Below are 11772 nucleotides of genomic sequence, written 5' to 3'. Positions count from 1 at the left end.
TTCATTCTTGTAGGTGTCTTTGTCACTTCTCTACCTCTCTCTCTAAATGAACAAGCTTATTCTTGTGGGGGTATAAACTCAATTCTAAAGTACATTGATTCAAAAAAAAAGCAGAATTAATGAAAGTAGTCATTTTATTTGGTACATAATTCAATTTCTTTTAATTGTAAAAGTTTACAAAATTATTCCAACTCCAAAAAATTCATTATGTTTTTTTCTAACTTACCAATTCTAATTTCTTTGATTGCGTAAACATCATCGATTTGCATGTTTTTTGGTATGATTGCGAACTTACCTTTTTTGAAGAAAATTCTATTTTACAGTAGCACTCCTTTGCCCCTACACTATTAATGATCTCACAGTTGCACTGTTTGCAGTATGGAGCCTCAGATTGATGAGGAGTTAGAGGTCTTGGACCCCGGTCCGCGTCAGAGGTCATTGTTGACACGACAGCCATATCATCGATAGAGGCCATTTGGAATGGCGAGGTGAAATTTCTAGTTCTAACAACTGCTTTAATATTTACGTTGTCTTTGACTGTTAGTTAGCAAGTTCTTTCAATGTTGTATTTCTAGTTCTAACAACCGCTATAATTTTGATCGATTTTGTAGGACTCGGGCCCACTTACGTGCCGTGGTCGCACTAAGGAGATGGCAAACGTTCAGATGCAAGATAATCGAGTCATTGATATTATCAAATTGCTAAGGCTAGAAGGATTATTTAGAGCCCCTTCAAGAGAGATAGATAATTGCCTAATATCGGCCCTAGTTGAGCGATGGCGGCCGGAGACTCATACTTTCCATCTTCCACATGGTGAGATGACAATCACCCTACAAGATGTGGAGGTAATTTTCGGACTTCCTATAGACGGTGACGTCTTGGTTGGGCCGACTGCTGTGGTGGATGATGGGGGTTGGAGGCGATTGTGTACGGAGTTGCTGGGTTTTAGTCCGCCGAATGACAATAAAACATTGGTGGGGCAAAGAATTCTCATCAGCCGACTTGTTGAGGCCGTTGCAGCGCCATTGCCTCATGACGCAACGGAGATGCAGATACACCGGTATGCCCGGTGCTATATTTTAGCGCTAATAGGGGACAAACTTTTCATGGACAAGTCAGGAGATAGGGTGCATTTGATGTTCCTGGACTTCATGCGTAATCTTCGTGATCCGCCACAGTATAGTTGGGGTAGTGGTTGCCTGGCCTGGTTATATAGGGAGTTGTGTCGGGCAAGCGAGAAAGGGGCATCGCAGATTGGTGGGGCGTGCACGTTGGTCCAGTATTGGGCATGGGCAAGGTTGCCATTCTTGTGCCCGAGGATAGAGCCCCCACCTGGATGTGATTATGGCCCATGGCCATATGCTCCACTTGCATCTAAGTAAGTCTTTTCCTGATACCAAGTGTGTTCTGCAATGTACTCTTATTAGTAACTAAATTGTATTATTGTTCTTATGTTATTTGCTTGCTTGTAATTGTAGGTGGGTGCGGGTGCCAAGCTCGAAGAGTAGGCCATCCGGCATGGCCTTGGTCCACTATCGCGAGCTATTAGTTACAATGCAGCCAGAGCAGGTAATAATATTCAAAAAATTTGTTTGGTTATGATCATCTTCGTTAATAATATGATTGCTTCATCCTTTAACATATCTTTTGTTATAATTTTAGTTTTACCCTTTATCTATGTATTTTCCCTTGTTTCACATTTGAAGATGCTATGATAATTGTTTTTTTTTTTCTATCGTAGATTGTGTGGCAGCCATACGAGGCACACTTCGGCCACCTTCCTGAGTTCTGCGTTGCAGGGAGGGATACGTGGACAGCAAGGGTGCCGCTTGTGTGTTTTTGTATAGTAGAGAGACACCACCCAGACCGTGTCCTTCGACAGTTTGGCTTGGCGCAGGAGCGGCCTGACCATGTTGTCTACGATGATAGGCTGCATAAAATCGACTTACGTGGGAAGGTGGAAAAGAATTGGAGGGAGGAGCATCGACCATATATCATTTCCTGGGAAATGAGACGACAACAACTTTGTCATGCACCTCCTCAGATTGGTGAGATGCCCCGCAATCATGCCTATTACGTCTGGTACCGTCCGGTCACTCGAAAGTATGTCGACCGCAACAGCGCTAAATTAGATATTATGGTAATGTGTTCTACTTACATTTGATTGCCTACTTCGTTTTACTTGAGTACATGTATGAACATAGAATCAATTTCTATGAATTTCTCAGCAAATCTGGTTTGATTTGACTGACATGTAATGAAATAGTTTTTGATACATATAGTATTCTAATAGAACTGTTAGTTTTGAGTAGATTCATAAGTATTATATTATTCATTCATTAATTGATACATAAATGTCTTAAGTCTAATTGTACTGGTTCTTTCTCCGTTTCAGATTCAAAGCCATTTAGCGCTGTTGGCGATGCTTCCTGAAGGCAGCCAAGCTCACAACCATGTCCGGCGTGTCCTAAATAATGTGGCTGGCCTTGGTGGTGGTCCTGCAGTAAATGAGCATGCAAACAATGGGGATGAGACTGAACTAGCAGCTGCTGCAACCCCAAGCACAAGTGCAGCACCCGTAAGTACACCGACCCGTGGTCATCGTGCTACTACAAGCCCAAGCACAAGCGCAGCTAGGGGTCGTCTTTGGCCTGCTACAGCAACCCCAAGCACAAGTGCAGTCAGGGGCCGTGGTCGGCGTGCAACAACCCCTCGGGTTGTAACTACTCTTGAGATGCCTCCACCCATCCCGCAGGCATCTCCTCAGCCTGAGGTCCCTTCACCCATCCCATATGCATCTCCTCAGCCTGAGGTCCCTTCACCCAGCCCACCTTCGCAGCCCAATTTTGATGTCAGTATTGACCAAAATGTGACCCCTCCTATACTCCCCGAGACACCCTCATACCTACACACCGGCTCTAGTGCACCCACTCCTGGTCTTTACATAGAGCAGGATTACCCACCTACCGCATCCTCATCTGACCCTCTAGGACCTCCGGTTGGGATTGACACTGTAGAGCCACATACTGATGTACTGGACGAGCATCCCCCTCATGAGCCCTCACCCCCACGAGGTAGACCGTAACGCAGTAGAAGAGCACCGACTTGTAGGACAGGTGGACACAAAATAGGACACCGAGGCCCTGCTATGGTATGATAACTTTAATTTGAATGTAATAATATATTTTCTACTTCACTTTATTCTTACCATTATATCGAATATTGATTGCATGCATCTAATGGAATTTGCAGCACGATGATGACCCTAAGGTTGATGCCCCGCAGCCTCCTCCCCCACCGAAACATTACACGAGGACTAAAAAACACAAAATTGGTAAACCTTGAGTAAGTGCTAAAGTCATGGAATTGGACCATAATATTGACTTCTCAATATGCATTACTGCGTTCTGAAACCTTAGCTCACATCTAGTGACTCTCTTCCTCTTTTCCTTAGCTCTCTTTCCTTGTAATTAATGTTTTTTGTTTTTGTTCTCTGCTTTTCTTTTTTGTACTTGTGTTATGCTGGTGCTATTTGGCATCTAGTAGTTTTTTGAATATATTTTTTCTTACCTATCAAAAAAAAATAATGTTGACTTATAGAGGTTTGAAAATGATATGAAATCGAATGTTGCTGGATGCATGTAACATTAGGAGTTGTACTTGTTGGAAGGGATCCAACTTAGCTTTCTTGGAAAATACTGGGAAGGTAGAAAGAAACTAGCTGCTTCCCACAGTTGGGTGGCTGACTCCAAGATGTGGTATTATGTTATTAGGGAAGCTTTACTTTTGGTTTTGAGGGAAAGCTTTTACTCTGTGTCTCCGCGTTTAACTAATTGTTCTGAAGGGGTGAAATTGCTATTTGGGGTTTGAGCGAACTGCTGGAGATTAGAACTTGTGATAGCTGATATTGGGATCCTGCAAACATGGTTACCACTGTGCTAGTTGAGACCCATTAGTAAATTGGGTTTGGTAAGGTCAGACGGTTAGCATTAAAGGCTTCTAGTTGTACTTCATATCTTTTGATTTCTGTACCCAAAAAAAAAAAAAAAAACAAAAAATCCATACATATTCATGGAACTAAGTTGAGGGACAGTTTTTTGAACACATAACTTTATATATATGTTCTATTTAAAGGTTTGATTTAAGAAGGTCTGGAGCGGCTGTGAAAGCCGCTTCTGATAGATCTACAGTTACTTTTCCTGATGAACAACTCATCAGTTTAGCGGAAATGGAGCTTCGAATAAAGCTATTGAGAGAGAATAGGTTAAATGTTTTTTCTTATACAAATGTAATTAAAATGCCTTCTTTAGTATGATGTATTTGGTAGTGGTCCACCTCTTGAGTTATAAGTTTAAGGCATCTTATATATTTTTTGTAGACGTATATCTCAATTCTAATTCAGCTTTAGTTGAATCGAGATCTACTCTTGCTTTGGTTTATGACAAATATGATGCTCAAGAAATAAGAAGTATGATAAGCATTGGTTAATTTTTGTGCTAAAGAAAGTTTGATTTACATGTTTTAGGAATAATTCTATAAATCAGTATTGTTCTTTACTGGATGCTTGCTGTTAAATGTGGTGATTTTCCTACACCTTATAGTTTTCTTACTTTCAGATTCTTAGTTACTGTTTGATGTCCCTGAACTTTTAACTTTCACAGTGAGCTGCAGAACCTTCATAAGAAATTTGTGCTTGGTAATATCTTGACAGAATCTGAGTTCTGGGCTACAAGGAAGGTAAGTTTTCTTTTTGAGTATGTATTTAATTATGCTGCCTTTTGGTTTATGTTTAATATTTGAACTTTGAGCTCAATTGGATTAGACGTTTCTGTAATTTACTAAATTTCCAGTGGAAGATCTTTACTAGAACCTGTTGACTTGTTGAAAAGAATTTGTAACATTCAATGGAAGAGTTTGAATAAAAAGCTTTTGCTCTCTTGATATGTTTTTCTAACGTTTTATGAACTTAAAATTTAATACAGAAGTTGCTTGATGGAGACAGTGGCACAAAGTCCAAACAACGGGTTGGTTTTAAAAGTTCAATGATTCTAGACATCAAACCCATGACTGATGGCCGGGTACATCAGATCTCTCTCTCTCTCTCTCTCTCTCTCTCATGTTTGTGATGACACTTGGGTGGTTGGGTGTGCATGTGTGTGTGCTTGCGTTACAATGTGAAGATCTTATAGATCTAGACAATTTTTTCCCATACATTGGTGTATTACGATTATTGCATTTTCTTTATTGCAAGAGTTAATGCTATTTTCCTTTGCAAGTTACATTTTGCTTGTGGTTTCATGCATGGGGACTAATTAATATTTTTCTTTCTTCTGTTGTGTTTCCAGACAAACAAGGTTACATTCAATTTGACACCAGAGATCAAATATCAGGCATGGTCCTTCTTTCTTTTTTTAGTTTTTTTTTGGGTGTTTGCTAGCAGTTGGTTTTTTTGAGACCTACCCACCATAAGATCTTTAACTGATGCCAAACATAGTTGGCAATCATTTGTGAAATGTGAATATATCTGGCTGAGGTTAAGATGTAAGCATGTGTTAAACATTGTCATTGGTCATTATATTGGTAGTTGCTGAGTTGCTTGATAAGTGTTTGTAGACAATTATATGCAGAAATAATTTGGAGAATAATTAAATACAAAGAAAGATAAGAAACAAACAGTCTGATTGTGATTATAAACATGCACTGGCATTATAGTGATTTTTATTGGTTAGTCAACACACGCACCAATACACATGCACTGTCAACTCTAAGTCAACACATGCACCCTTTTATCTCATAAGCCTGATTTTTATTGGTTTCATGACTCTCAAATTTTTGTACACATGGTTGTATCTGTAGTGTTGCCTGTCAGGAAAATTGTTAGATTTGTTTAGTTTTGTAGATTCCTGCAAAGATTCATTATGTATAGAATTATTTTCCTCATATTTGCATGATACAGTTGTAAAAAAAGAAGTTTTATGATGAAATTTCCAATCTTTACTTTGTATTACTCTCTTGTTGAACAGGTGGATGGGTTGGTTATTTCTCATATGATACGATGCGCTATGCGGAGAGGAAAAAGCTGCCATTCTCTAGTGCCCCACCTGATGACAGGAACCTTCCTGATCTCCATCTTGGTCTCTATGATGATGTTATTGTGTTTGATCATGTGGCGAAGGTAGTTTTACTTTGACCTATGAGATAAACAAGTAATTTACTCCATTTAAGCAACATGTATACTAAATTTCACAATGGCTGATGTGGTTTTAGCTCTTTAGCTGTAGCAAATTCAAATAAGCAAGGGGACTCAATTTTAGTCAAATAAGCAAAAGAGACAGCTCCATGCTCTTGTTAAGTTTCAATTTTTTAAACACAAGCTGCAATATAAAAGCTTTTATGTCCTGTAATTTGAAGGCTCCTATATATGGTCTTGTTTCTAGACTACTTTTCTCTTTTCTTTTCCATTCCAACTATTTGCTATTAAAGTTCAGCACCAAGCAATATGTATATATTCAAGCTCAAATGGCACCTCCAACCCTAGCAAGAGCTAGCTGGTGGATTCAAGATTCACTGGGGTGTGTGCATAATTATATATCATGAGAAATATAGGACAATTTTTTACTTTAAATTTTTATTGCCATAGTGGGATGCTTTTTTTATGTGAATAACTGTGTGTGTGTGTGTGTTTGTATGTGAATGTAATTTTTTGGTGAGTGTATATATGCGTGTGTGGGTATCTATAATTTTTATTTTTTATAAATTGGTAATTTTCTGACATCAGAAAGCATATGTGCTTCACTGGGTACGACTAGATCGATATTCTTCTGCTGAGGAGGCCTTCAATGATGGAATACAGAAATTGGAAACTTTGGTATCTAGAGTACATGATATAGTCCCGTGAGTAATCAATTTTTTGTTTATATTTCCATTTGACTTTTTATTTTGTTATTTCTTTTAAGTACAATTTAAAAACATATAATTTGATTTATCATTTTCAGCCCGAGGCTTCCTGCAGGATCAATCAAGTTACACACTCATCTCTTTGGTCCTGAATTGAAAATGTCAAGCATGACAAGCAAGGAATACAAGGAGGCAGTTTTGCAGGCTAAAGAACATATTCTGGCTGGTGATATTTTCCAGATTGTATTGAGTCAACGTTTTGAACGAAGAACATTTGCTGACCCATTTGAAGTCTATAGAGCTCTAAGGATTGTTAATCCTAGTCCATACATGACTTACTTACAGGTATGCCTGCGTTCTCCTATCACTGTTCATTTGGAAAGTTTAGTTGATGTTGAAAACCTGGCCTTCTCATTTATATGTCTCATGATCAGGCTAGGGGGTGTATTATTGTTGCTTCAAGCCCAGAAATTCTTACCCGTGTGAAGAAGGTAACTATTACTGTAATTAAAGGAATTGTTGCATGGGTTGCTTCATTTACTTCTTATTCTGGTCTTACTAGCACACATATTATACTATTATTTTATTGGAATTTCATTTCTCAACCTAGTGTATTTTATACATATATGTTGATGTATCATAATTATTGGCTTTAATAACCTGAATGTGTATTCTTATTTTTGTTGTCAGAGAAAGATCACTAATCGACCCCTTGCTGGTACTGCCAGAAGAGGGAAAACACCCAAAGAAGATTTAATGCTGGAAAAAGAGCTTTTAAATGATGAAAAGCAACGTGCAGAGCACATTATGCTAGTTGACTTGGGGAGGAATGATGTTGGAAAGGTTTGTACTTATTTCTCTGCAGGCTGCGAAACTCCAAGTACAAAGAGAAACTTGATATGGTTCACTTATATCAAGTTTCTCTTTGTCCTTTTATTCTCAGGTCAATGGTTTGACATGGTGATTGTATATGAACCTATAACGTGGGTGTGCCTCAAGATAGATCTCTGAATTTGCAGTATTTTCTATTCTTTGGTAATTTGACATTCACCATATACCCTTGAACAATTGAGTTCAATTTTAAGAGATTAATGTGGTTACCCTTCTGTCAGTTCCGCTCCTATACTGTAAATCTTTATCTTCTGTGGATTTGGTTGTGCCTTATTGACTTGCAGAAAATTGTTTGGTCATTTCCTCAAGCCAAAGTGAAGCTGGTACATAAGTTTTCAACTTTCCATAAGAGTCTACCATAGAATTTCTTGCTGAATATTTGATACTTTGTCATGAGATTTGGTGGATCTGTATGTCTCAGAACTCAAAAAAGGGTTACAAAGTATCAAATGCCTTTGATGTATGTGGAAAGCAATTCCAGTCTTGTATATGTTCCCTGATTCCATTATGGGAGACATCAATTTATCATGCGTTTGCTAGATTACACGGTTGAACACAGGACTCTCTGGTAGCTTTTTTTGTTAGTTTCTGTGTGGTAACAGTTAATATTATGTATCATCGTCTATGTATTTTTCAGAAACTGCATAAGTTTTCCATAAACCTTCACTTTATGGTCACAATCATGTATTAATACAGGCTGCTAATGCAGGTCTCTAAACCTGGTTTTGTTAAGGTTGAAAAGCTCATGAACGTTGAGCGGTATTCCCATGTTATGCACATCAGCTCCACTGTAAGTTTTTTTTTTCTTGGTCAGTTCATAAATGCAGTTTATGAGAAAGAAGGTTTACATAATCTGTTATTTTTTATTCGTGTTATGATAATATCTTAACCAATGATCCCCTGTGCAGGTGCAAAAGTAAACTTTAAATGTTGGTCATGAAAATGATATCTAAAATTGTAGATGTCTTGTTTCTTCCCCCTGTTTTTTTTTCCTTTAATTTTCTTTCCGGTTGAATTCTTATAGTAGGCTTTGTGGTGCAGTTTTCATGGTTTGCAAAAGGAATATGTGTAGAAACTAGGGATATAGGAAGAAGAATATAACAAACCCTATGCTCTCCACCTAGAATGGTCTGAACACCAGGCTTCACTCTAGAGTTTTCCTGGAATGACCACCAAGTTATGGAAAAATTTTCAATTAATTTTATTCTTCAATTTCAAGGGTACTTAACAATGTATTCTGGAGCCTTGAAGTAGAGCATCCTTCAAGCGTTACATCACATAAAGAAAGCAAATAATCCATAATCAATTACCGGAAATAAATTGCATCAAATATTAAAAACTTAAAGGTCTGATAAATTAATCTGGCTTGAGCTCAATGGGTAGTGGCCTATATCAGTAAACCATGTGACTTTCTGGTATCTGCACCACTTTGAGAACAGAATCTTCAAAACATTTATTGCATTCTTATTGACTTTTTTTTGAGAGATAATTGCAACATGCTGCTAATCCCGCAACTCAAATCCTTCTTCTCCCCTCCCCCCCTAGATCTCCAAGCACTTGGTGCATTCTTATTGACTAAATGCATTTAGTAAAAATTTCTCGTTTATCTCATTTGATGACAAGATTTGTCTTTTTAGGTCACTGGAGAGTTACTTGACCATTTAACCAGTTGGGATGTTCTGCGTGCTGCATTACCTGTTGGGACTGTCAGCGGAGCACCAAAGGTTTTATTTCATTTTTTTAAATCACCATCTATCTTCCACATAAACCAATGCTTTTACACAAATTTGTCTTTGCTAGGTGTTTCTCTGTGCGTGTGTGTAATATCGGTTCTAAAGATTTATTTGGATATCCAAATCTTTAAAATCCAGAACTATTTAAATAAATTCAAGTTGTCCTATTTCACTAGGATAAATCAAATCGGTAGGAGGTGGGCTCATCACACTCTTTTATGGTACATGTGGTTAGAATATACATAGATTATCATTCCATTATTTCTTGATTTATCTTCAATTGACCTCTTCTGGATAATCCTTCACCTTCAGTTTAGTATTGTCTTGTATGTTAAGAAACAGTATTTGGATGTATAAAATATGAACAGAATACGATTCAGAATTATCTTCAGCCAATTTAGATAAGCATTTTCTAGGGATTTTTCCTTTCTAGGAGCCTAAAAGTTTGGTTTTTTTTTTTTTTGTCATTTCTCAATTTTTTCTTCATTTCTCAATTTTTTTTGTCCTTTCTAGGAGCCAATTTATGATAATTAACTGTTAAATATTTTCTTAGAACTTCAAGCTCTATAAGTATTAGAAATGTCAATTTCATTGTGGCAAGGATAATACAAAACTGATATTGGAATAGAAGAATGAACTCTGTATGTCTTTTCAGTAGTATATTGTTTTAAGAACACTTACCAAAATATAATATATTGGTTTAAGAATGAAGAATACAGTCAAGAACTGTTGCCCTCAAATGTGAGTATATGACTTTGATTAAAATGAGGATATGTAATGCACAGCATTTGAATATGGATTTTCTGAAATTTTACTGCATGAGTTTCCTTTTATTTGATATTGTTGTCTTTTGATTGGATTGGTTCAGCATGCCTATTGCGATATTCATTTAGTGATTAATGTGCAGGTGAGCAGAGTGAAGGATGCCATGTCAAAAAATTTTCCACAGCTGGAGGTATCTTATAAAAAAAAATCTCTTTTATTTTATTTGTTCCACTCATGAGCTTTTGATTCTTCCATCCCCATCAACATATCTTCTTGATTATTGTCTTCAGTTTGCCGTTATTGTATATAGTCATTTTCACCAAATTTTTGCCGTTATTGTCCATTTGTTGACTGCATCTGAATATTAAACAAAATTGGTTGATATTCTTGGTAGATATCAAAATAAGGTTAAGCAAGATAAGAACGGAGAGTTTCTGGATTTCCTTTTATCTCAAACTTTTCCCCTTTTATCTTATTTTGTTTGTAATATTACTGTCTCAAAATTTTCCATCATAAAAACGGAGAGTTTCTTGATTTCCTTGTCCAAGGTAACAAATGTGCTGCTCAGGAAGAACATTAACACGTGAAGGTGACTGGGTAACAGTTTGCAGCATGATGTTAGTAGGATAAAGTAAACATGTGAAGATGAGCAACTTCCCATTGAACATGTATTTTCTTTATATCTGAAAACACTGGATGTTTTCCTTCTCTACCTCTTTTGTATTTTGTTGTGTATACATTGCTCCTACTGGGGCTCAAGTTTTGATAGTCACATCTTCTGTTCCATTGGACTCACACAGAAGGCTTTGGTAACTACTGAAATGGAACTATTGTTTTAGTTAACATCATTTTTTTTATTCTTTTGTCAAATCCTAGGAAATAAAGGAATCAGTTCCTTCAGACACAAGACTCTGTATATGCTGTTTTGGTCTTCGGAATCTTGGGGCCATCTTTTCTGGATGGTCTTGCTTGTTTTTTCCTGAAATTTCATTGAACCAAATCCATTTATGTTTAGGGTTTTGTTTAATCAACAACTAAGTCATCTAATCTGTATGTTGTTGAGTTTATGGCCATTTGATGGTCTGGAGTATGGAATAGGAAACGAACAGGCATGTTTGTAATGGTATTGGAATCTTTCATTCTGGGCCTTCTAGCACATGAACAGCTGAACCTCTTTGATATGTAGTAGCAAAGGGATTACATTTATATACATCCCTTGCCTTTTCATGTTTTCATGTTCTTAGGATCTTTACCTCATTGGCTAATTGCAGGACAATTTTCCATGTACTTTTTTTATCAATCGATTTGTATTTCAATACTTGAAATGAGGTGTATTTTGTATTGGGTTCAAGTTGAAGTTAAAAGTGCATACCAAACAATTTCGGTTGAGCAAAAATTCAAAGCAGTTATGATTTGGGAAGGAAAAAACAATTGTTAAGTTTTCTTACCTTACGTGTTTTGGACTTGTAATAGCCTTATAATGCAA

General features: G+C 37.1%; 2 protein-coding genes across 2 annotated transcripts; both read left to right on the top strand.

Moving 5' to 3' along the window:
- The first annotated feature begins 933 nt into the window (after positions 1-933).
- Positions 934-2862, top strand: LOC115979624 (serine/threonine-protein phosphatase 7 long form homolog). The gene is made up of 5 exons (XM_031101679.1): positions 934-1378; positions 1479-1569; positions 1742-2140; positions 2396-2812; positions 2857-2862. Exons 1-5 carry the CDS (start codon positions 1047-1049, stop codon positions 2860-2862), a joined length of 1245 nt encoding a protein of 414 aa, XP_030957539.1. The 5' UTR covers positions 934-1046.
- Positions 2863-4228: 1366 nt separating this feature from the next.
- Positions 4229-11125, top strand: LOC115979623 (anthranilate synthase alpha subunit 2, chloroplastic-like). Its single transcript, XM_031101678.1, has 13 exons — positions 4229-4263; positions 4662-4737; positions 4983-5037; positions 5346-5390; positions 6024-6175; positions 6779-6894; positions 6996-7242; positions 7332-7388; positions 7588-7740; positions 8498-8578; positions 9426-9512; positions 10429-10476; positions 10835-11125. Exons 1-13 carry the CDS (start codon positions 4229-4231, stop codon positions 10871-10873), a joined length of 1191 nt encoding a protein of 396 aa, XP_030957538.1. The 3' UTR covers positions 10874-11125.
- The last annotated feature ends 647 nt before the right edge of the window (positions 11126-11772 follow it).

Source organism: Quercus lobata, chromosome 3 (assembly GCF_001633185.2).
Source record: "Quercus lobata isolate SW786 chromosome 3, ValleyOak3.0 Primary Assembly, whole genome shotgun sequence".
NCBI classification, from domain to species: Eukaryota; Viridiplantae; Streptophyta; class Magnoliopsida; order Fagales; family Fagaceae; genus Quercus; species Quercus lobata.
The sequence above is the reverse complement of the archived record's forward strand: the minus strand, read 5'-3'. Positions and strand labels throughout refer to the sequence as shown.

Excerpts from the sequence above, each read along its gene's own strand:
- LOC115979624 (XM_031101679.1), top strand. The coding sequence starts at position 1,047 with ATGCAGATACACCGGTATGCCCGGTGCTATATTTTAGCGCTAATAGGG. Across the intron at positions 1,570-1,741 it reads TTACAATGCAGCCAGAGCAG|ATTGTGTGGCAGCCATACGA; the intron begins GTAATAATATTC and ends TTTCTATCGTAG. Across the intron at positions 2,141-2,395 it reads GCGCTAAATTAGATATTATG|ATTCAAAGCCATTTAGCGCT; the intron begins GTAATGTGTTCT and ends TCTCCGTTTCAG.
- LOC115979623 (XM_031101678.1), top strand. The coding sequence starts at position 4,229 with ATGGAGCTTCGAATAAAGCTATTGAGAGAGAATAG. Across the intron at positions 5,038-5,345 it reads ACAACGGGTTGGTTTTAAAA|ACAAACAAGGTTACATTCAA; the intron begins GTTCAATGATTC and ends TTGTGTTTCCAG. Across the intron at positions 6,176-6,778 it reads TGTTTGATCATGTGGCGAAG|AAAGCATATGTGCTTCACTG; the intron begins GTAGTTTTACTT and ends TTCTGACATCAG.